At 40.4% G+C, this 25,430-nt stretch overlaps 4 protein-coding genes across 5 annotated transcripts; 2 read left to right on the forward strand and 2 right to left on the reverse strand.

Annotated features, from left to right (window-relative positions):
* Window positions 1-747: 747 nt before the first annotated feature.
* rad51ap1 (RAD51 associated protein 1) lies at window positions 748-3,864 on the reverse strand. The gene is made up of 9 exons (XM_047022888.1): window positions 3,711-3,864; window positions 3,225-3,274; window positions 2,913-3,060; window positions 2,502-2,608; window positions 2,263-2,349; window positions 1,979-2,116; window positions 1,690-1,878; window positions 1,451-1,594; window positions 748-1,316 (listed from the first exon to the last, which is right to left on the reverse strand). Exons 1-9 carry the CDS (start codon window positions 3,725-3,727, stop codon window positions 1,189-1,191), a joined length of 1,008 nt encoding a protein of 335 aa, XP_046878844.1. The 5' UTR covers window positions 3,728-3,864; the 3' UTR covers window positions 748-1,188.
* A 7,690-nt stretch (window positions 3,865-11,554) lies between these two features.
* Window positions 11,555-15,817, forward strand: fgf6b (fibroblast growth factor 6b). The gene is made up of 3 exons (XM_047023205.1): window positions 11,555-12,751; window positions 13,240-13,343; window positions 14,123-15,817. Exons 1-3 carry the CDS (start codon window positions 12,412-12,414, stop codon window positions 14,297-14,299), a joined length of 621 nt encoding a protein of 206 aa, XP_046879161.1. The 5' UTR covers window positions 11,555-12,411; the 3' UTR covers window positions 14,300-15,817.
* Window positions 15,818-19,397: 3,580 nt separating this feature from the next.
* fgf23 (fibroblast growth factor 23) lies at window positions 19,398-21,150 on the forward strand. 2 transcript variants are annotated; one of them, XM_047023063.1, is made up of 3 exons: window positions 19,398-19,712; window positions 19,794-19,897; window positions 20,149-21,150. In XM_047023063.1, the coding sequence occupies exons 1-3, from the start codon at window positions 19,478-19,480 to the stop codon at window positions 20,584-20,586; spliced, it is 777 nt and encodes a 258-aa protein (XP_046879019.1). In that variant the 5' UTR covers window positions 19,398-19,477; the 3' UTR covers window positions 20,587-21,150. The 2 variants fall into 2 exon arrangements, with proteins under 2 accessions (XP_046879019.1, XP_046879020.1); XM_047023064.1 differs by having other exon boundaries at window positions 20,317-21,150.
* A 1,437-nt stretch (window positions 21,151-22,587) lies between these two features.
* tigarb (TP53 induced glycolysis regulatory phosphatase b) lies at window positions 22,588-25,126 on the reverse strand. The gene is made up of 6 exons (XM_047022818.1): window positions 25,034-25,126; window positions 24,628-24,665; window positions 24,307-24,428; window positions 24,027-24,104; window positions 23,778-23,888; window positions 22,588-23,582 (listed from the first exon to the last, which is right to left on the reverse strand). The coding sequence occupies exons 1-6, from the start codon at window positions 25,120-25,122 to the stop codon at window positions 23,148-23,150; spliced, it is 873 nt and encodes a 290-aa protein (XP_046878774.1). The 5' UTR covers window positions 25,123-25,126; the 3' UTR covers window positions 22,588-23,147.
* Between the last annotated feature and the right edge of the window lie 304 nt (window positions 25,127-25,430).

Below are 25,430 nucleotides of genomic sequence, written 5' to 3' on the forward strand. Positions count from 1 at the left end.
CCGGTTGGTACATTTAGTGGCATGGAATATTACAGTTCAATCAGCTTCAACATGGCTTCATCACTATAATTAGGATTTTGTTTTCATCTGCAATTTTGCCTACCCTTTTCAGCTGCGGGAGTGCGAAGTTCCTGTCTGTGATAAGTTTCTCGAACTTCTTTCTGAGCTCTTTCCTTAATTGTTTAAAAGTTACACAATATCCTGAAGTTAGTTCATCAACGTATCTAGTCAATGCAACTATACATGCCTAGTTGTTAGCCTACAACTTACTCACTTTCGTCCAGAGGATGGATTAGTTGTGCTCATGATTGCATGTGCAATCACGAGCAAATCGGAACATTTAGGCTATTTTGGGTTGGCGGCTTACAATTTTGTGCCATCTCATTATGCTATCATGATTCTGTCATAATAGCGGCAAAATTCTTATTTTTAACATGACGTAGCGAGACAGTAGTGTTTAAGTGTAGCCTACAGAAGATACTTTTTATTTTGTAGGCTAATTATCGTTACTTTGAGAGAGCTCATAGAAGAAAAGTATAGCGTGAGTAGGGCTACTTTAATGAACGTTCATCATTGAATGTATTCAATGCGATATCGGTCGCAACAGGCATGTAAAACACTGGAGTTGCAGTAAGTAACATTCACCAACAGGTGGCCTATCTATGCCATTTTACACCTAAAACAACTCGTCTTGGGTGTGTGGTAGCCTTACGAATATTGAGTGTAATAATTACATGCCACAAAGCCTACAATTAAATCTTTAATGTTTTATCACATATTTACAGTCTCTCCATATGTTTACAAACACATCGTGTATCTGAATGATGGATCAATTTATGCCTGTTTTGAGAAGAAATAGCCTAAAATATTAGTGAAAAAATAATAATTAGGCATAGCATATTTTTGACCCAGTCCATGGAGCTATGATGACCATTCATATGTTGCTAGTGATATAACATATAATTTGCTATAGTGATCTGATATACAATGTAGAAACATTAGACTATGGTCCTAAAATGAAAATGGCCAAGGACAACAATAATATTGGGCACCTGTCTAATAAATATAATATTACTTAGTTGTTACACTTTAAAAACATTGCAAAGACAAATTGACAAAAAAGTCAGACAGTGAAATGGGGGTCCTAAATAACGATGTCTCCAGAAGCAGGCCACTGAAACAACTCACTCAGTGGATGGCAACACTGGGGTGTAGAGGTTTGACCCTCATGCGACGGGACAATCCAAGCCGTAGACCCTGCCCAGGGGACTTCCCTTCGGCATTCTGGGATGCCCCTGGACTTCCTCCAATCTGAGCTGTTTAGATAAAAGATAGTGAGCTGGACAGTTCACCAAAGATTTAAAAGGCATGAGGACAAACCCCTCAGTTTAGGACATGCCAACCTTTTAAGGGATGGTGATAACCTGGAACTATTATCATTCTGTCTTACCTGGAGGATTCCATTTGGGTATTCTGCCCCCTGCTGGAGTTGGACTAACAGAGACAGTAGATCTGGACAGAGGAGGGGTGGAAGGATGCCTTGATACGGGTGCAGGTTTGGCCGCAGTCCGACTTTTGACCATTGTAGGATTTGCTGTGTGTCATGAAAAATGTGGAGACCTTTTAGATCATAGAAATCTAGAAAGGTAAACATTTGAAAATACATGAACGTTGACTTCACATGCTTACTTGTTAAGTGTGGCTTCACTTGAGATGGCTTTGTTGTAGCCAGCGTTCCCTTTCTGGAGACCTGTGCTGGTTTACTTCTATCTTTTTGGGGGATTTTCTCTTTCTTGTTTATTTTCTTTGCTTTCTTTAAACTAAACTCCTTGTCTTCACTCTCTGCTTGATCACTGAAGTCATCTTCGCTTTCCGCATCTGAAAGGACGTTCATATAAATAAAGTACTAAAGGCATAAAAACACATTTGGGATGAAGAGAATAAAAAGATGCCAATGCATTTGTTTTGAATAAACAACCTATTGTTACTATAGGCTGATAGTCCTCATCTTCATCCTTCAGCATTGACCTCTGCTTCTCAGGGGCTGTGCAGGCAGGCTTTCTTTGTCTGGACAGGCCACACAGGGATCCCTGCTCACTTGTTATCTTGTCAAGGCCTGGGGAAAGAGATCACCCACAGTGAGTGTTCAATGGCCAACCTCTGTGGGTAGCTTGACCAAAGAATCCACAGATTTAATATAATGTATAGATGGTTTGGGGAAGTATGGACCAACATTAGCAGGGAATTGGGCGGGGAACCTACCCAAAACATTGATGTCCACACTGCAGTTTGTAAGGTGCAATGCTGGATCTATATTTTCATTATCTGTTTGTGGTTGGTTCTTTACATCTTTTCATAAGGAAAATAGAGTAATGAAGCCAAGTGTTATTTAAAACAGCATATAACAACATTTCATGGATTGGAAAATATTAAACACAAAGGCAACATGGTAATGATTAAATACAAATTAATGTGTGGGGAATCATCAGACTAACACAAACCTTGATAAGTAGAACAATGTTTCTCTTTTAAGTCGGAATTCTGGAGCAAGGAGAGGGTAAGAGCTGCCTCTAAATCTCTATTATACAACTTGTCATGCACTGGTACTCTAAAAGAAACAAAGACAGTAAAATGTTTTGAGAAACACAACAAAATTCCTCACAGAAGAGTTGTGAATATGCCATTATGTATGAGCCATTGTGTCACATTCCGAACATGCCCTTTGCAACCATTAGACATTGCTTAACCACACATGTTGCTCTTTGTTTGAGATTAGGCATATGGATCATCATGAGAAGTGCGTCACTTAAGACTCATTCTAGTAAGAGTTCTTATTTTTGTCACACTTCTCTGCACCAGTGAGCACCCTAATAGCTAAGATATTACAGCGTTGTTGCAGTATGTTTCCTAACCTTTGCTTGCAGCCAAGAAGAGACTGTGCGTCACTCTCTTGACTTGATGACTTGCTTGAAGACTTCTTGGGCTTTTCCTGTTCAATGTCTTTCATACACTCCCTTGGTTTTTTGCTGGGTGGTGCCTTCACAAAGGCAAAATCCTCATCTATGGCAGGACGACAGAATACAGTGATGCGTAGCTAAGCATGCAATTTTATCACAATAATATCTCAAATTATTAGTAAAAAAAAAATGAAAAGTTAGCACCTCAACACACAACACTGGTCAACACCTCATCCCACACAAAAATAAACATTCTGTGGAACTCACCATCATCGAAGTCTTGATCAACGACAGAATAGTTTACAACCTTCGTTTTCCTGACAGCAAAAAACAACAAAATCCACAGATTATGTTTATTTTTTCCTTGGGGGGTAATCAATAATTAAGATAACACATTCTATATTGTTCTAACTTGGCATAAATCTAGCTAATAATGGCTATAGCTATTAGGTTGAGTAATAGTGCTACGCTCGCTAGAACTACAGTAACGCTACAATACAATCACAAAACGTCCCTGAATTTGAACTCTCTCGGTAATCCAAGCCGTTTTCTAGTAACAGTTTTATTAGTGTTAAAGTCACAATCTCTTTTTATTAGCAACCTACGTGTCTGTTTCGAATAATATGTGCGGTGTTATAAAAAAAAAGAAGAAGCTATACGTTATACTATAGCTAGCCAACAAGCTCATTATTTCTTTACTAATAGCCTCCTATTTAGCTAGCCTAGTGCTAGCATGCAAAGCTATAAACAAACCTTGACGGTCGCTCCATTTCTGTGTCCTCTAATAATTATTTAATCGATTGGCGTGAATTTGAGCTTGAAACCTATTTCAACAATGTTCAATGCACACTGTAGTCAAAACCGTAAGCAGTAGCCCGCCCGAAAACTGAATTATGTTGATAAATCTGACCATTTGTAGCCTCAGATTCGCGTTGTAAATGCTCAACTAAAATTAAAACAGCGCTTCAACAATATAATGTCCACATTTCCAGCAAATATATGCATCTCTACTAAATATTAAACTAACGACTTCAGTTATTAATCTAGCAAATAAAATAGCTACTTAGAAGCATTTCCTACAACTTGAGTAAAATGATGAATCTGCTATTCTGGAATAAGCCTACATTTATTCACGAGAAAAACGATGGTTGTGGTTGTGTCTGATTCTATGGTCTGATTCCGTAAACTTGTTCACTATTTCCTAGTGAACGGCAGTGAGTGCACTATATTGTTTCAACTTCATTAATGTTAGCCAGTGTTTCTCCAGTTCCCCTTAGAGAAAGCATTGACATTTAAAAAAAGTATTCCAGTAATGCAAACAAATGAACAAATGCTCATGCAAATTACAATGCAAAAAGAGATAACTTTTCACATTTTTATAAAAACATTATTTGATTCAGCTTTTTATCTAGCAAATTAATGTCAATCTTGGCAGCTACCATGCCTACACAGTAAACAAGCTCCCAAAGAACAGATATTGATCTGTAGCCTCCAGTTCTAACAGCCGAACACTACCTATTAAAATTGAGGGGGAGTATTGACACTTTTGGTGGTTGTCTTTTAGCCAGGATGGGTTGAAAAACCTCTAGAGACTGATGTCACACAGAATCCATAGACGTCCAGTGGCCAACCTCCAACACCCCAGCAGATGGCACTGTGTGACTGGTCTTCAACAAGGCCCAGACTGCTGATGGATTGACCTGGTGGGTGACATGAGAGCGACACGTCCACAGCCCGCCCACTGTCTGCCGGAAGCAATCACAGCTCCATTCTTTTCTCTTTTACGGTACCTCACCAGAGCGCACCAGCCTTCCGAGGGTTGTCATTTTCTAGTTTGTGGGTGGGTGGCTGTCGGGTGTGGTTTGTCACACAGTAGACCTGCTGGAGGAGATGTTCAATGATGGTCCATATCCTCGAGCCCAGACGAGGGAGGAAGACATGCAGCCATGGGCTTAAAGGGCTTGCGGTTACACATTCCTCCACTCCTACAGCACTGCCTCCAGCTCAGACCAAAATATCACACCCCTCATGCGGTCACAAGGTCTTGCTTCATTTACATGACTTGTCAAGGTGTTTTGATGTTGTTGACACAAGTAGTAGCCGTAGTATATTATATATTGGACAAATAAATTAGACAAGACTACCATAGACCAGTCTAGTGGTATTTGTGAACAATTAGCCCAGTCTATTCACATATATGGCTTTATTTAACTTTATGTACAGGAAAGGACTTCAGACATGTATGTTGTAAAAGTGTGGTAATAGCACCCTACTCTACCACTGCATGTACCCAGACAAAGTCATATGATCATAATATTTTGGGCTTTCAGAATGTGCAGACTGCTTGTTGTAGTCTGCAATCCATATAGTATTGCATGCAATACACTTCACATCATTCAGTCATGGAAATGTGTTTATTTGTTTGTAGGTAATGATGTCATTAGACAGGGCTTATTTAAGAGATGGAAGGAGGAGATGGAAGTGGTGGTTTTAAGAGGGACAATGATTTTATTTTTTATTTCACCACTGAGGTGAATCCTGTCATTATGTAACCTATAGCATTACTGAGTGGCAGTTTGCCTGGTCCTCTTGGAGTGCAATGCAGATTAACTTACTAACAAGCCTTATATGGGTGTTCCTTAGCAGAGGATGTTATGCATTCTTAACTGCTATAGCACAGGTGAAAGAGGAGACATGTTTAGACACATGATTCTGTATTAGGTCGCCAGGTACATTCACAATATGGATGAGGATGAAGGATTGAAATAGTTAAATCAGCCATCAAGTTTAGAATGTAGCCCAATGAAATTGAACAAATCAATCTAGAATTATTATTTAAATAATCCCTGACTATAGGCTTACGAGGTCAATAATATAAAAATAAAAAGTACTAATATTAAGTCATGTATCATCTTTAGGGGTCTTGGATCCAATACAACCCCCTTTAAATATGAATTGACCTGTCACTAAGTGTTGCGGATATCCGGTACCCTGGATGTGTATGCGTGGTATTATTGTAACCTTTAAATGGCCTTGGGTCAGATGTCTTTGGCATAAACCAGTTCTAACCGCAACCCAGCCACAGAAACCATTGCTCTGGCACTCAGGGTAACCGGAGTGGGCAGACAGGTCACTCGATCAGTGTGTTCCGGAGTTTGTTTTCTAAGTCTTCTCCATTTAAGTGTACGCTTTTGAATACTTTTTTTGTGCACTCAATCGTCTGCCACAATACTAATTGCTAGTGGGATGTGAGGCGGTAGAGAAACAATCACAGAGAGACTTAAGGAAGTGCACTCCAGGGTTTGACCACAGGTTCCTTGCTCCATCAGTGTGTCTGAAAGAGCGTCTCATAGTTTATTGAAGATAGTAAATTTAAGACCAAAATAAAGGCTTGTATTGATCAGCGTTTTGATTACAACATGCGCAGAAAAATAGTTTTATGCTTGATGAAACTTGAGTAGACAGCCTGTTACCACCCTATTGTAAGGCTGCATAATACAGTTCTAGTCCACATTATATTCACTGCTGCAAATATTTCCATCCTCAAATATCCAGAATAGACCAGAACAAGAACACAGAGTTCTATATTTGGGAAAGGAGCGGAAGCAGTGCACATGAATAAACCATCAATGCCGTTGACTCATTCATATGTGCTGCTGAATCATCTTGGGAAGAATGCAGGCACTTGAGTTGAGAGAAAGGGGTTGTGAAGTTGTTGGCAGAGTCAGGTCCCAGGTCAGGCCTCTACAGTATGATTACAAGTGTTGACAGACTATGGAGATAAAAACAGCATCAAAGGCCTCACAGCCATTCAGGCCTGCCAGTCTTACACTCCAACACCATTGAAAATAGTATCTCGAAAACAGCATTGTTTTCTGCACCCCAGCGTGGCACTTAAAGGGCACACAGGATCAGACTCATTAGGACAACTGCCTCTAAGCAAATTGAAACGGTGAGAGGCACAAGTGCTTTTAGCTCGCGTGGTCAGTCTTCCTGAGGGTAAGGATCATGGAATGCAACTTTCAAGTATCCACCTACTATTAGAATTGGATTTTACTAATTTACAATCATCAATTTGTGTTTTCTCATTACATTTTCAGCAGTTATTTTGTAGTTAGAATAAATTGCCCTCACAAAAAATGTGATAGATAGACATAAACGTCTGATTGACGGAATCTCCCGAGAGACTGCTGAAGGCGTTTGTGGGCTGTTCTGTGCATGTGTTAATGTGTGTTCAGCAAGCTGTCTTGTATGTTTAGCATACCGACAGTCCATCTCAGAGGACCTTTCTCAGCTTGAGAGACTGGCTGTCTCAGAGGCTCTGACAGTCTCTGTGCTGCTGACATAGAAACACACCCACCATTATAGACCAATCAGCCTCCGCAAACACTCTGACACAGCACTCAGATCCGATGTAACCTAATTAAGGACTGATGTTTCTCCACACGATTGACATGAAAGCATTGTGAACTATCTCGGTTAATTTATCACATGGTAAACTGCAGGTACCAAATGTATACAACTCTTACATTTGATTTACATAGGAATATAGTATAAATCATCTCTCTGTTGATCCTGCTTTACGAAATAATGGTTTTTCTGAAATTACTTTTGTTGAGGTTTTTTGTTTTAAATCCAAAAGGCATTTTACATAGCAGCTTCCTTGTTGTTTTAATATTCCTCAGGGACACATTCACAATGCAGGGCCTGACATAGTTTTAACAGTAAAGGTGTCCCTCTGCGAGCAATTTAAATATTTGAAGTTGACTGTTCTTAAAAAAAACTAAATAAATGTTGTTTTATCACCTTCATCTTTTTCTGAGATTTCCATTCTCAGACTAAATAACTAATCTCCCAAGTCTTTTTTCTCTAAAACTGAATGACTTCAGTTCAGACACATTCCAGTGTCCCAATGAATGCTGCAATGCAGTGAATTACTGTCCCTGGACAATAATGAACTGCATTTACCACTGTTTCTCACCAGGGGGCGACCTTCACACAGAAGAGTCACTTCTTGGTCCTTGTATAGGAAGTTATTCTAGAGTCAAGTGCAAGCCAAGCATTTTTCTGCAATGTCAAGCATTGCCCTTTGACTGTCATCCAACTGGGCTTTCTGACAATAAGGCTTACTCAAAGAATTTTACCAATTTTCAGTAATAATATTTTGTTTTACTTAGACCGTTTGGGATCCACTGTTTCATGATACTACATACGGTCATTTCAAGATAGGATCTTCATTTTAGCAGTGTTAATATGTAACCTAAATGAATCTTTTAAAAATAAGTATATATAAATGTACTTTTTTAAACAAATGTGATGTTAAAATTGTAATGTTATGTTGTTCTTTTTTTATATTTGGTGGTTATATCCAGTAGGAGCCCAATCATAATCTATGTTCAATGTGTCCGCTTCCCAATCAGGTACAGCAAGAGTTATCACTGGTTGTCCTTTCTGTCCTACCGACGCTGTGACTGAAAGGGGATTATGGAAACACAGTTTTTTTGGCAGTATGACAGAATCACTACACAGGATGACTCATACCCACAGAAGAGCCATCTCTTAGCATCTCCTGTCCTCCATCAGTCCAATTACCTTGACCAGCGCCCACGGCTTCCTCCTCCTGCCCCGTGCACACAAATCACTCTGCAGGGCAAGGTGGTAGTCACACCCTCACACCGCTCTCAAGCCGGTGGCACTGTTTACGTCCTATGGGGGTGAGAACGTGCGAAGCGGTGACTGAATGTGTCACAGAATGCCTTACATTCCTAGGCTAGGTCTGGGAGGCCTGGCTTGGTATTGGTTTCCTGGGGGTAAGGGAAGAGGAGCCAGGGGAATTGGGTGCCGACTCAGCAACTGACAACTCCTCTGATCTCTCTCCCTTCCTTCAGCCTAAACCAAATACTGGGCAATAGGAATATGACATATGGGAACCTTTCATCAGGCCCAGATATGCCTTAACCCAAGCTGGTGTTTTTAGCCTGTGTAGCTGGACATCTCATTATGGGGATGTAGACACATACAATAGCTTATCCCTCCTCGGATAATGTTGTGATAACTTTGCCTAGTTGAATCATTGTCCATGGTGAGATGTGTCCCCTGTTGTTGGAAAACCAATAAATTGTAATCTCTGTGATTATAGGCTATAACATGCAATTGCTCCTGTTTAGAATAGACATGGGAGTGACACTGGTATCACTGGTCATAAAACACTATTGCATCATTACCATAATAGTAACAATAAGAAATGCTATATAACGTTTTTTGCAATATCATTTCGAGTTAAATAAACATACTGATGGCTTAATTTCATTTCATACTGTAGCTCATTTTTGCTGGTATAACTTATTTTAAGTTACATTGCATTATAGAAACCTTTTGGAAATGTAAAGACGTTTTGTTTTTCCTATCCTGTTACAAGACATAATTGTATTAATATGTATGTAAGACAGCACATCTAATTACGTGATAACCACTTCCTGTGTGAACAGCCCTGTAGTCTGTTTAAATCGTTTTTACAGACTTTTTGCTTTGTCATCCATCATTCGGAGCATTAAAAGGTGAATCAAAAGTCACCTCTACCTTTTTGGATTTTCCCTTAGTCACTCATGCTCATTTTAGCTGCACCAGGGGGAACTGCAGGGTGATTTAGTTGTACACTTTGTTCTGAACACTCTCTTCTAACAAGCTGTGCTCTTATAGCTTAATACTAGCAGCAGCTTACATTTCCTGGCAAATGTAGTAATAGAGCACTGGTTGAGTATACATAACAGGAAGAATCATTCTCATCCTCCCTTTTTCTTCTGGACTGTAGATCAACTCTGTCAGGAAGAAAATGTTTCCAAGTTGTATCCATAGTTTTCCGGGACAGTGTTTCCATTAACTTAACATGAAATCAGTTTATTTTCCTCCATGGACGTAACAGCCTCGTTACGCCTTACGCATAACACTGAAATTAATTCCTCGTTCTGAAGATCTGAACAAGCTTATTATAGTCCTGCAGTTTTGGGTTCAAGTTCAAAGTTATCTTATATCAGTTGCTGAAATATGATAGTTAAGGGAGTTGAACTGTTAAATATGTGGCGATACATAGGAGCTATTTAAGAAGATGAGTACTCTGCTAAATTTGAATGGCCCAGAATGTGTGGTGATTCCAACATCAGTCCATCTTATAAATTCAAGGCCTGTGAGTTTTATTTCACAAATATTCGTTTATAGTTTAGATCTGTCCTTTAAGCCATTACACTGCCAGTGTGTTCTATTGGTTCTGATGTCATGTCAGAACAATTCTCCTCCAGAGCACACTCCCAGCTGTTGTTTCAATATCATGTTCTAACCCCACGTTAATAAAAACCTAATTGAGGGGGCTGATATCCTAGTATATCCAGTTACTTACACTTACACTGCAATGTACACAAAGCCTTGGACTTTATCGTTCGGCCCATTATGATTGATTTGTGTGTGTGTGTGTGTGTTTGTGTGTGTAAGTGTATGTTGAATAAACCAAGTAATTGGCAATGAGACAGCTGACCTGCCAATAACAATTGCTGTATACTAACCAGCAGGCAACTTTCCGAGGGAGTTCCAATGTTACATCTAGTAATACCCAGACCATTTGAGGTTAATGCTAGATAACTGATGGACATGACTGGAATGTATCATATGGCATAGTCATTAAAATAATGTTTAATGTATTGTGCTCAGCTCATAGAAAGCATGAAGTGTGAAAATGTCGTCTGAAATTCAGAATGTTGTGTTGAAAGCATGTAGCCTACAGTAGGAGACCCAGTTTCCGAAGGCTCTTGCTATTGGCCTGCTATTTGTTTTATCTTTGTGCAGCTGTGTGGAATCCTTTATTTCTAGTCAGATTGCAATGGACAATAGCAGTTGATAGGTCAACTGCAGTTGTCTTTGTTGAAGCCCCATATTTTGTACTCTTGCTATGTGATATGATCCATCACGTAGGCGACCGATAAAAGAAGTATGTCCTAACAGCTGGGTTAAGAATGCCAAAATCCCCACACACTGTAGCCTATATCTTATTATTTTAGTTTCAGTTTATACCATACTTTTCCTCTGGCTTGCCATTAATCACACAGTTTGAACCGTGCTTCAAACTGTCAGAGGTTGCCTATTGTAGACTGTCATAGAGCTCAGCAAAGCATGAGTCTCAGCCTCATTAGCGGTTTCAACTCAAAATTGATTTAACTTTACTCAATGTCGCAATCCAAGTTTTTTTTCTGCCTATTCAGACTTCAGGTTTGATAGACTAGGCTTACGCAGGAAGTCTGAAACAATGGGTTATATTGGATGAATCTAGATTGAACCATATGTAGTCATATGTTGTTATTATTATTATTAAACCCGAAAATCACCCCTTCATTTCAGGATTATCGTGGAACTGTTGCGTTTTTGTCAGTATCTTGACAATATAACAGGACAATTATGTCATTTTCTAGACTATTTCAAGTTGTATTTGACCTTGCCTAATAATTAAATGCTTAATTATATCATGTTTAATGAACTCTACAAATGGAACATTAAGGAATAGAATAGTTACGTTTTTGGAAACGGCGGAAACCCTCATAACTTCCGGTGTGACTGCTCTCTGGCATCAAAGAGCACCTGGGGAACCGCGTAACATGGTCTCTTGAAGGCTGACAATGACACAATGTTTTCAAAGATGGGATGCAGGCTATCGGAATCTTGACAAAAGTGTGCACGGATTTGTGGCATCGTTTTCATAAGTAGCAGGTGTATTCTCTTACTATAACAACCTGCGGTGCGTCTATGCATTCTAATATGTCGTTGTGTAAACTTCCTGAACAAACAGCTAAGGAAGTGGCAGACAGGATTGCCATTGCTCTCCGGTGACTACTGGACTGTTTTTACACCTTCATTCTAAATAAGGAAGCAGCCTGTCCGACATATGACCACCGTCCCGATTTGGGCTCTGCCACCGTACCCATCGCATCCCATGATTGCTCAACGCTATCCAATGAAACTCCTCTTTCCCCCTCCTCACAGGAGAGGGAACAGAGTCGAGACCACACTCTCATCAGGATTGCGGTTCTGCGCTGCGCACACACATGCTTGGGTAGCAACTCTCTCTCCCTCCCCTCTCTTAACAAGCAGTGAAGTCAGAGTGATGTCATACCAGGATGCTAGTGCCTGGCAAGGTGAGATAGCTTTTTGGTGAGTGGTGTTCTCCACGGCCAGCGTTGCCAATCCAACGGCGCGGAGCTGCGAAAGATGGTAATCATCACCACCACCACCTCAAGCTCAGTCGCGCGTTCTCCTTTTTCTAGCCCTCGGCTCCCGGGCCACCGTTCCATGCCCGACGCTCTGATCTGCCTTCTTAAAATAATCCTTTACCACCATGCCAAAGGAAGAAAAACAAGAAGAGCGGTATTTTTAGGGCCGTTAACTCTGACCACGTGCCCTGAAGGTAAACCGGATGGCAATTGCGCAAAGGTGCCTCATCAGTATGTCCTACGAGGCCAGCACGCACTGGACGTTGACTGCAATTGTTCTCTTGGGGTCTGTTTTGGGGATTGTGTCATCATATCCGATTCCAAGCAGGACTAATGCAACTTTATTGGAAAGAAGGTGGGAGACCCTATTCTCCCGCTCCTTTCTGGGGATTTCTGGCGAGAAATCAGATATGAACTGGGAGAACGACTACTTGCTGGGTATCAAGAGAGTGCGGCGACTTTACTGCAACGTAGGCATTGGGTTTCACCTGCAGGTTCTCCCAGATGGCAGGATAAATGGTATACATAATGAGAACCCATACAGTGAGTACATCCTAATATCCGCCTAATGTACTGCAAACATGGGTGTGTGAAAGCAGTTCTCCCAAGTTTCACTAACCTGGGTAGCATATCTTTACATGCATGATATTTAATCAGTGGTGTCGGCAACATTGGATGTCTCTTAAACCAAAGACAAATCTATTAAAAAACCTTGTATCCGTCAGTGTTAAATATCTTCCCAGGCCAAAACATGACATGAATGCTTGGACCAATATAGACACCAACTTATTTTTACACCGGCTCCTTCTGCGGCCCAGAAACGATTACCATGCACGCTAGTCCGAAAGTATAGTTCTAAGAGATACTCATGTATGAAATGCGAAATCAACACAAAATGCTAAAATAATGCTGAACAGGGACTATATCGTCACCTGCAAGGTTACACCCACTGCTGCATAGTGCACGTCTTTGTTCTACTCGCATTGATAACCTCTGCCAGGGTTCCCTTAACGTCATGTTTCGTTTGATAGGTCTAATAGAGATCTCTACAGTGGATCGAGGAGTGATAAGCATGTACGGAGTGAGAAGTGGGCTGTTTGTCGCAATGAACAGCAGAGGAAGGTTATACGGGACGGTAGGTGTGCGTACTTGTATTTGCATCATGTTCAATATCGCTGGCAAAATACGCAATGATGTGTGGAAATGTGTGATTATGTAGGCTGTCGTGATTGAAAACGGATAAATGTAGTAGGCTAATCACCGTAGTATTACCAGCATTACCAATAAGTGATAGCTTCTTGGTTCACACAAGCGTGTTCTGTTCTCTTTGAGCAAATTAGCCAAAAACACTTAGTCATGGAACACGAACTAAAAGGGTACAGTTAGTTATATATGTATGTATACATCTATGTATTACATCACCATATGATGATAAACCAGACTGGTTTGTGTTTGTACATTGGTGAGTTAGTATAATTAGGCCTACTTGAATCACAGCAGGGAACCGTTGCTGATGTAGGGTTATGCTCATTTTAAGTTCCACGAGCATCTTAAATTATGATTGAACAAACCCACAATGTTAAGTTAAATTATTAACAAATAGTTTGTTCAGTAATGCTGTGTCACCTGTGAATTATATCTGACCATTTAGGCCATTAACAAAAACAATTCTTATGAATTAGTTTCTTCATTAAGGTTATGTGAGTGTTAGTTATTCAGAATGCCTTTAATGTTGAGCCAAATATCATCGTCCTCCAATTAATTTCTAGAAAATTGGCTAATACAGACAGTGCTTCAGGCCATTCCAGCTGCAATGCCATTCCATCAAAGACAGATCATTTCAAAACTAGGCATGTAAAGTGATGTTCAGTTGTGGGTCTCGCCTTAGATTTTCTCTGCTTTTACCATTTTTAGCCTGTCTTTCGGGAAGAGTGTAAGTTCAAGGAGACCTTGCTGCCAAACAACTACAACGCCTACGAGTCGTTTGTTTACAAGGGCTCCTACATCGCCCTCAGCAAATATGGCCGGCTGAAGAGAGGCAATAAGGCTACCACCGCCATGACAGTGACACACTTCCTCCCCCGACTATGAGCAGAACTCGACTATGAGCAGAACTCGCAAAAACTCTTTGATTTGCACATGTGGATGTTCTTCCAGGTAATATAGAAAATACATATTCATTTACCGTAATGACCGGCGGACTGCAAGAGTTACACATTATTTGGATAGCTAACTTTGTATTACAACTGATGTATTATGCCATTCTGTGCTGCTTATAGTTTGTAATATTATTGTTGGGGAAGACGACTACTTTGCCAGTCTCAACACTTTACTTTGGTGCTTGCTGTAACAGAAGTTCACCTCACTCCGTCTTTGGGATGGATGACTAGCTGTATCCTTGGAAAGAATGAAATGGATACTTTTTATTACCTCAAAGAACTACTTGACTGGATGAAGGATGCATGGAGTTATACTCAAAAATACCTGCTAAGTTTATCCTTTCTCTGAGGGCTTTGAGTGCTTGACTCCTCTGTTGAACACTGATGTCCAGCCAGGGGAACCCCAGACAACCTAAATGCACTTCTTTTGCTGCACGATGTGAAGGTGCCTTGCTGTTCCCACTTGTGGCCCCCTTCTTCTTGCATGTAAGATACACCCACTGAAGTCAGAAATAGGCTGACACTCTGAAGAGGGCCTCAGGGGGGCAAGACTATCTCTGGTTTATTTTCTTTTTATGTCATTCGAACTGATTTAGGTTTGAACAGTGAGACCCGAGGACTCTCAGCTTTGTGTAGTGGTGGAGCCTGAGGTGAACCTAGCTGCCCACTTAGAAGTTCAATAATGTGGGGCAATCATAATAATAACAGGGTTGGATAAATGTTTATCCATAACTGGTGTAAAATTATATTGGCCCAAAACTCTATTTTTTTGCATTCTGAAATGAATAGATTAACTGTATTAATAACATGCAAGCACACAGTGGAAAAATACTACATGTCACCTACATGGGACACTGCTAGCATACAATCCAAATACTTATGTTTTGGTGCTTCTGGTAAGTGTGTGAGATGTAAAATTGCAAGCTTTGTGCATCGCTGTGGAAAAAAGTCTAAACAGGCTCCTGACTAAGAAGCCAATTAACAATGTTGTAAATAGTGAGAATGTGAGACATTGCTAAAGAGAAAGAGAAGCTTTACTTTGCCTGGTGGCAAAACAGAGTTCAGGTTGCACAATGACCATCAATGATGGTGCCTAATAGTTTTTGGTAAGAATCATTACCACACATATTTATTTGTTTGTTGAAGTGTTCAATGGATTTCCACTGAGTGAGGTGTGTGCTGTGGGCAGGCTTCACTGCAGCAGCAACTACAGTGGAGATGGTGTTGGGTAGCCTGGCTGCCAGCCCAACTTAGCCCTGCCCACAAAAATTTGGTCGGGAAGTACGGTCTGGGGTGTCTCGTTTGGGGAAAAACTATGTCCGAACAGGAGCTGTTTGGACCAATAAAATTGTCTGGGCAGGCCTTTTACGATGATGGACAGATGATCAACAGTAACGTAATCAACCACGTCACCAAAGAGCGCTTGGGTTGAATTTGTTTTCAACAAACAACATATTACGTTGCTCTGATTGGTTGTAGGTCTATCCAATTGAGCAAAGAGGCATTTGTTTGCCCCATACTCACAGCCCAACGGAGAGTTATCAGACTCATATTCTGACTAGAATTATGAGTATGACAACGTCAGGCTAGGTGTTGGGAGCTATCTTTTCAAATGTAATTATGGAACAGTTATTAGATCGTCCATGTGTGTCACTGAATTGGAGGACGTTTCAGTTATTTTGTGATTTTTTTGTTTAACATGCTGCTGGTTACTTTTAAACTGATTCTCATAATACCACACCCTGGCACTGAGAGAGTTGGACTATTTTAATCCCAGTAAAGACGTATGGGACAATCCTGCCTGCTGTCTCTTTGTTTGATGAAACTCCCTAAGAATGTGGCTGTTGTAACATGTCAGGCTGCCTCCCACATACCTGAACAGCCCCCCACTGAGCATTATCAGCCCACCACCAATCACTTACACCCCCAGGAACCTTGGGATGCCAGCAGTAACCCAGCAGCTTCCTCTTCTGCTTCAATCCTATTTTAGTTCAAGGTCACAGACCACCGTTGGTCCTAACCAGGTGTCCGTGGTACTCTGCTATTTGGGGCACCGTTGTCCCACCCAACACTTTGTGATAGCCCTGCTAGTATCTCTGTACTGAGTGCATTTACACCAAACCCATTTTAGTATTACTTTGCTAGTTCACCTTCAGCTCTAGGGTATACAGATTATTTATCTTATTCAGACAGTGGTTTTAGTAGTCCACTATGGGTGGACCATCAGTGGCCTCCAAGACCTGTATCTTGTCCATATCTGCTCCTGTAAATGTAGCTCTAAAAGAGGAATTCTACAGCGAGTAGTTGTTACTTTCCACATTATAATGCCTGACAATGCATGTGCTAAGGGAACTGCAGTGCTTTCAAACAATCTTATCTCTCTCCTGGTGATATTAGAACAGCTGGGGTGTGTGCGTGTGTGTGTGCATTTGTGTGTGCGTGTGCATGAAATGCAGCTCCTTACACCCCTTCCTCCCCACATTCTGCTAGTACATCTCTGGATATTTCTGGGAGGGGACATCTGCAGACTTGATGCAGTGCGTGAGGCTGAAAAGTGCAGAATCACACAGAGCAGAGCAGTGCCTCCCTAGTACACCCTGTCTTTAACAGACCCTTGGGCCAGTGTGCTTCCCAGGAATAACCTAATGTGACCTGAAAACCAGTCTCCCATGACAAAACACAATAGGCAGCTTTTCCAAACCCTACAATTACTTATCAGAAAGGCCTTAGTGGCACATTCAGCTAGAACAGCTGGAGAGTTTCTTTTTTCTGTGGTACAGTCTGTATGACCCCATATTTCCTATCAGAATTAAATGGAAGTTACAAGGTATTATGCTAGTTTGTCTGTGACAGTTTTGTATTTTTTATTTTAAAGATTGTAACCCCAAAACTTGCAATCCTTTAGCTCATTATCATGCCATCCGCCAACAGGAATAATTTCGTGACTGATGTAATGTGGATCAAAGTGTCGTTGAGTAGAAAAGGTTTTGTTGCTGTTGTGGGATGACACTGCATGGGATACATGTATTATGGAATAATGATTGGCACAGCTGAACAAAAAACATTCACTGTCATTCTGTATTGATGTATCTTTTGTGTTGTCAATTGTTACTTATTCACATCATGAACACGTTTAGAACAAATTACATTATGACTGTTGTTTGTAAAGTATGATTTAGACAGGCAGAGCACTAATATATACTAATATCAACTCGGTTTTACAACTGAACTGGCATGTGTGTTCTGTGTATGTGTGTATTGTGTGTGTGTGTGTGTGTGTGTGTGTGTATGCACGTGTTTACAGGAGAGTTTATCTTGTCCTTGTTTATCTTGTCCTTGTCCGTTAATAATGTTATAAGATGTCTATAATCCCAAGGTGCACCTTATCAAAGACATCTTAAAAATTCTGGACAAAATGTGAAGAAAAGTGAGCTAAAAAAAACACATTGAGTTTCTCATGCTTGAACATGATAAAAGGATGGTTACAAAACCTAAAGATGGAACCTAAAGGTAAAAAGTTGTAGTCTGCATGGAGAAGCTTTGTTTCAGCTTTGACCAAAAAGTCTTTTAAGAGGGTCTCACCTTTTGAGAGGGCATCATTTGTGAAATGTGTTATCTGTTCATTTCAGTAGATGAGATCCTATTAGTCTCAGTGCAAGAAGTGCAGAATGTGCAGTGCAGAATGCAAGAATATGTCAGAACCCCAAGCGTGGTTAGGTGTGTGTGTCTGCATGTGTTCCCTGTGTGTGTTGGCAGAACTTTTTCTCTCATTGTTTTGTACCCCTGCACTAAGGGGAGTGAGCTTTCACCTGTACCCCTGCTCTCTGTAAACATATACCTCACCTTCTGCCTTAGTTTGGATTTGTTGTAACTGTCTGAGGAAACAACAGACTTCTCTGATAGTTTGTTTCTGAAAACAATTGCTACGTTACTTAATATTAATATAAGAAAAAATGTCTTTCCTTTTATTTTTGTACGTATGTGCTATGCACAGAAGTCTACTGTATTCCTAAGATACCAATAAAAGTTTTTTTTTTAATTGGTTGTTGTCATGGTGTGCTCTTAAGCAGTGTGTGATGAAGGATGACAGGCACATAATTCACCTTTCTTTTACAGGGAATACCAGAGACAAAAACAGCCAAATGGTGATGCCCTGAAAAGTACACAAAATCAATGTCTTTATTTTTCTTAGAATAATCTGTCCTGTTGGAAGAGAAGTATGCTGTACTGAATGGTGAGTGTGGGGAAGTGTAACATAAAACTAGGTCCTTACCGAGAAGCAAATAGCCAGAATTTTAAGTTGGTTGTTTTAGAATGTTTGGAATGGTTGTCATTTGGCCTCATGCCATTCTTAGTTTTGTGCCATTCAAATGTCAAACCCAGCTTCACCAGATATGTGACTTGAATAAAATATTCTCCTTCAATAGACATCAGTTAAAAGTCCTGCGCGTTTTTTTGAGTGTCACTCCCACTGCACATTATTCTCAATACGTAAGTTTGTGGCTCCCTCTGCTGGTGTCATTTGAATCGTGTACATTAACAAGTCGAACTACAGTATTACAAGCAGGTGCGTAAAGATGAAACCATTGCCTAAATGTTACGTTTTCACAAATTAACGTCTAACTTTGACATTCTGATCAATTATGTTTGACGGAAACGTGCCATATAGAAAAACATTGAGAAACACATTTACATTTTACGTTGTAAAGATAAGTTCGAATTCTTCTTAATGACATTTGTGTATTTTCATATTGGTTAGTCTTACTAAACGTACAACAGTTATGGCTGAGGACCTAAATGTTCAAATGAAATGTAAAAGGAAACCATCACTTAGATGGCGCAACAGGACTATACGTATACATATTGACCAATACCTTAAGATGAAAAGGCAGAGGTGGACACATGGCCCCCTTTCTTCCGCAGCAAGAAAGCCGCACATCTGCTCTGGGGGCGAGCGCTGCGTAAGAAGGATGCGAGCAGGAGTGGCCCTTTGGGCCTTTAAATAGAGCTGCGTTCAGACCTTGGGACACAGAATCAGCTGAAGTTTCCCCAAGCTTGCAGTAGAATTCAACTTCTAAGTTTCTGGATTCAACCTTCACTCTTTTTAAGAATGGAAGGAAGAAAGAAATATGGAATGAGGAACATAGTCCTCATGCTCCTACTGGCTTTGCTACAGAGATTCAGACTTGTGGATTCTTTCCCAAACCCCTCTCCACTTGTTGGATCCAACTGGGGGAATCCAAGACGATATGTGCACCTGCAGACATCGACGGACCTAAACAATTTCTACCTTGAGATTAGTTTGAATGGCCATGTGCGCAAAACTACCGTTAGAAGTTCATACAGTAAGTTACTTTGTACTCATTAAGTTTAGGTGTTTTGCTCATTTGAAACTTTTTGTATTCATTTTTTTTTTTTCTTTACAGGTGTTATTTTGATGAAGGCTGAAACAAGGGAACGTGTTGCAATCCTTGGTGTCAAAAGTAACCGTTACTTGTGTATGGATACAGCGGGTAACCCTTTCAGTTCTGTAAGTTCATCTTTTATAAATGTGATGGTCTTTATTAAAATGCAAACTTTGTTATTACTTTTTATTGGAGGAATTTTCAGTAATCAAACAATGATTTTTACTGTGCACAAAAGCGCCTTTTACGCACGTGTTACAGACTACACTGGTTGCATATTCTTTCTAATATCGTTCTAATTCTTCATCTTAAACTACTTTTATTTGTTTCTGCTTCGAACACTTCTATGTTCAAATCCAAAATGTTATGTTTACAGCCTACTTGCCAGAAGGATGACTGTCTTTTCAACCACAAACTTCTTGAGAATCACCGAGACGTTTACTATTCGTGCAGAACCGGCATCTTGTTTAACTTGGAAGGGACAAGACAGGTGTACGCCTTTGGTCAGAACCTACCACAAACGTCCCTCTTCCTTTCGGAACAGAACACGGTGCCGCTGGAGCGCCTCCTGCACAGGGAGAAAAGAAACCGTGTCGTTGATCCTTCCGATCCACACAACGTATATGGGAAGACCGAAGAAGGCTCTGACTCCAAAGCGATGCCGGAGGAGGATGCCGACCAGGAGGTTGAATTTCCAGAAGGGGCCGTTAACGTTTCAAGAGAGACACCTCTGTCTCCATCCACTCACGACCCCTGGAACGTGCATTCCACCAACTCCAACGTTAGTCCGCGTATTACGGGAACGATGGGATGAGGGCACGACCTGTAACTGTGTACCCGGACACAATGTCTGTTTTCACGTCGGGTCTTTAACAGCTGGTCTGAGAAATACCCTTACCCATTAAGTGCTGTTGTTTGGTAGCGCTGCCTATGCAAGACCCACGTCTACCCTACATATTTACATGCTTTAGATGCTTTATGAAGGCATGGCCAGGGATTCTAACAAAAGTAGGCCGGTAGATCGAGATGATTCAGTGAACATATCTATTACGAAAATAGAATATGTAACTTTGTTGGTTTTTGGAAACGCACAAGCGTTCTTGAACTACTCATGGTCCAACTGATATCTAACAACAGTCTTTGAATATTTGTTACATTAGTTTACAGGTCCAGAAGAAGACACTCATGTCTACTTTAAATCTTAAATAATATTTATAGGCTCAATTTTGCATTAAAAATATCTAATTGATTTAACATGTTGCGCAGTGTTTCACCAGTTTGCTAATCTCGAATTGGTCTGCACACTTTTGCTACAAATTTAGACAATGACCAACCATCCTATTGAACACATGTATTTATTTATAAACGCAGATAAAATACAGGGTATCGTATGTGTACAATTAAAATAATAATTTGAAACTATAATTTACAGGTGCTGGTCACCATCAGTAAACAACCAACAGTGTATTTATTTATTTAAATCCATTTATGTTATTTATGGTATTTATACGGATGCTCAATAGTCATAAATGTATGAATCTGTTTCTGTCTAAAATGCACAGCATGTATGTTTTGATGTTTGGAATAATAGTAAGAAAAATAAATTACATTCATAAAGGAACCTTTTTTTTTTTTGCTCAGTTTTTATTTTATTGTCTTGAGATAAAAAAGCTTCTCTACAACCACCTGCCCAATGGGTGACTCTCATAAAGTAAGCATCAATATGTTCAAATACGTAAGCAGGTTGAACATTGAGTTCTGAGGTGCCTGTCATCAGGTGAGAGTCCAAAGCTTCCGGACAAGTAGATGAGTAAAAGTTTTGTCTGCATCATCTTTGTCTAAAAATAAATATTTCCACATATCTTTGTTTTACTGAGTAACAATGGTAACAGAGTTATTTTTGTCCAAGCAGCACATTATCGTCACTACTAACCTGCATCCTGTTTGCCTGTTGAGGTTAACCCTATTGACCATTCACATCTTATCAGCCTCAACTCCTTAAAGAACATGTCACGTTTCTTGGCCCATGTTAACTGGGATAGCCATGAGTATTAGCATAGCCTTTCCAAATCTGTGTGGTTTATCTACAGTAAACTGATTGTTGTCTGACATGTTTACAAAGACAGACCCTTTTGAATAGAAAATATGGCTTGAAAACACTTGGCAACCTTTTCTCAGGTTGTCAGTGGAACAACCTGGATACAGGTCAGTGGATGGATAATCACTCCCCTCGGGGGGTTTTCTAACCATTCCATGTCATGCTTGACCTGCAAAGACAAAAGTAGTTCTGGTCCTGATCACATACTGTGTGAAACAAAATGCAGAAGGAAATATAAACTGCTTCTTTACTAATGGTTCCTAGGCTTCTGTGTCATCTTGCCACACACAGCATAATCATACCGATAAACACATTGATGATCTGTCAATGATCATACATTTTGGTAGATGAACTCCTACCATCCATGCTAATGACATTTTAATGTGACATTTTTGTGAAGAGTTTATAAATAACACTAGAAACTGTGGTTAATCTGTAATTCAGCTATAATCTGATTTATAGTGTACATTAACTCTAACTATGGATGTGAGTTGGTTAACAGGGTTGTCATGTTGTGGACCGTTGCAATATAGCTTGAAATATCCTCCAAGAGTTGTCTAAAAAGTGTCCAGTTGATTCTACTTCTTTTGGTTCTGACAGAACATTGTTTTCCACAAACCAAACCTAACTTCACTGCAATGAATCCATGTTATATGTATTAATCCATGTTATATGTATTAATCCATGTTATATGTATAAGATTCCACGCTGCACACATTTTAGCTTCAGATCTTATTTATTACAGTGATGCCTTTGATTTGTATTTTACACATAGATAATAACACAGACCACAAGTTAGCAGATACTTATATGTTCATTGTCATTCAGTCAAAATAATTTAGAAACAGTGTTGACAGAGTTCAGCAATAACTCTTTGCCTTTGGTGCAATCAATCATTGTAAACACACAACAGAAAAGTTCACGTTTAAAAGTGCAGATCAATTCAGCAAAATTCTTATATAATAGGTGCTTACTTGTACAAGAACGTCCGATGACTGGAACCGGATTCGTTTTCCACCAATCCCACCCATGCAATAATGCGTTGCTAACAGAAGTGTGGTATTGCACTGAGGGAAAATGACTAAAACTGAGTAACCTACTGCTCAAGCAAAAATAATTTACCCTGTTCATAACAATGTTGTGCAAACATGTCAATAGTAGTGTCTACTGTCTAGATACAGTACTTCAGTCTTGGAGCCTTCCATTTTTCATTTGAGCGTTCCCACCAAAATAGATTTCAGACATTGCACAATAAAACCCAATCTGGGGTTTGATCTCTATTTATCAGTATCTTGGAGTTTTGCCAAGTGGTCCTTTCTATTTGTGAAGACACAGCGGACGGTGGAGAGTGCCAGGCCGGCCTCATCCCGAGTCAGAGTGAGAATGAAGCGGCTGATACCTGTGTTGGGGCACGGAGAGAACACCTGGGACATCCTCATTCCTGGAGGCAGGGAGCACTGCAGGTCCTCCACAAAGTGTCTGACGGCCACCCGGATGTAGGCTCCGTGGCTGACCACCAGGGCATGGACCGAGACACCCTGGAGCCCGTCTTGAGGTAGGCCAGTGTGAGGCCTGTCTTTCGGTCCACCACCAGACAAAGGGGCAGCTGCAGCCTCTTCCACCCCGGCAAGATAACTCTGTCCTGAGTAGCCATGTTCATCCACCATGCGCTGGTTGAGTACCTTGAGAAACTTCTTGAATCGCATTCTTACCTTGAGGCAACAAGAAAAATCCAACAGACGTACACATATTACTATCCAAGTTGTTGTTGTTGTGTACTACTGTAATTTCTATTAACACCACTGGATGGCGCTGTTGGACAGACAGGCCAAGTCCAAGGTTAAATTTATCAAGAAACGGATGGGAGGGACATTGTTCCTGTGTTTGCATGTCACAAAATGGCTTACCTGCTCTAAGGTTTCTCCTCCAGGAGGGGTGAAGTCTCTGCATGATTGACCAGCAGCATTGGCCATGTTCTTTAGGTCCTCCTTAGGCCGCCCCTCTGCTATTCCAAAGCCCTGGAAGGTGGAACATGTATGGAACAATGTAGATGCGTAAACAATGTACATTGACACAATGTAGTGGAATTGTGTGTCTCCTAAATGCATAAAACATGCTTTGAGGATTCTGGTATTCTACAGGCAAGGGAAACATACTCTTTCTCGGAGTAAAGGGTCCAAAACCATTTCAGTGCCAGATGAGTGGGCATTGTGTCTCAAGATGATTTCAGCTGTCTGACAAAAATGACAGAAATACAAAAATGACACACTTACACAAGGACATTTCACAGTCAGGCTTTTGGCTTATGCCAAGCCTAAAGCAATAAAAAGGGTAAGCAACATATGTGGAAGAAGTCCATACTCCATGGTCCAGTGTCCATGTACTGTGATATTCCTAACAGAATCTGGATCCGCGTTGTCAGTTATAACAACTCACATGTCGGGCACGCTGTAGATTACTGACAAACACATTGTTGAACCTGAGCTCTCTGAGGTACTGGCCCACTGCTTCAGCCTGCTGCAGCCCTGTACCTGACAGGGGGGTGTCCACTCCCTGACCTGGCAACAAAGGACATCCAAAATATTGGTCCCATACACACTTGTCTCTAGACATTAAATATGTTGTTTTATCACACATACATATCAATTTTACTCTGATATTATATTCTGTGTTGGCTTCATAGTTGCACAGGGTGTCTGACTCAGCACCCTGGTAGGGTTATGTGCTCTGCTGAGACAGTGATGCTTTTCGAAATACCTTGCAACAACTTGTCTCTGTTGTACTGCGTCTCCCCACTGTATGAAAACAAATCAATATATCAATAATGACAAGATGAACTCTAGTGTGACATTTTCCAAATATGAGATGATGACATTTCGTTCTGATTTAAAAACAAAAAAAAACATGCGGTTTATTAGTTCGTAGAGTGAGCTTCGTCTGGCGCAGGTGATCTGGCGTGGCTACTGGCCTATCATATTCCGCAATGTCCGAAAGGTAGCCGGGCTATCTAGCTAGCACTAGCTATATACAATCCTTTCACATAGACTCGTTCATTTATGACTGTTGAAGGTCTTCACAATATATAAAAGCCAATGTACAAGCATAAAGACAATACAGATACTATACTACATAGTTCCATTATTTTGATTGAAAATTCACTTACTGTCGTATTATTGTCAAGCTAAACTTTAGCATTGCACGGTCCGCTAATAATTCTGTGATTCTTCCTGTATTGCTGTTACAAAACGTCATTCTCAAGTCCAGCCTCTTCCTCCAACGCAGCCTATTTATACACACCAAAACGAACTACAAACATGGATGCAACTGGCCACAATGACTATCTAGTATTATGATATCTAACCTCAACCAAGGCCTTAATAAGTGCTTGTTTAACATTTTGTAAAATTCCTTGGTTGAGCCAAGCCATTCAAAAAGTGCTTGGTCGAGATTTTTGTCCCTCTACATTCAGTTATCTTCTTGCCATGCTCAAGATGAAACTGTCATGATGCAACCTTTCCCAAAATTCAGCAGGGTGATAACAGCATCGAGCAATAAAATGT

The sequence above is a fragment of the Hypomesus transpacificus genome, chromosome 7 (assembly GCF_021917145.1).
Source record: "Hypomesus transpacificus isolate Combined female chromosome 7, fHypTra1, whole genome shotgun sequence".
NCBI lineage: Eukaryota > Metazoa > Chordata > Actinopteri > Osmeriformes > Osmeridae > Hypomesus > Hypomesus transpacificus.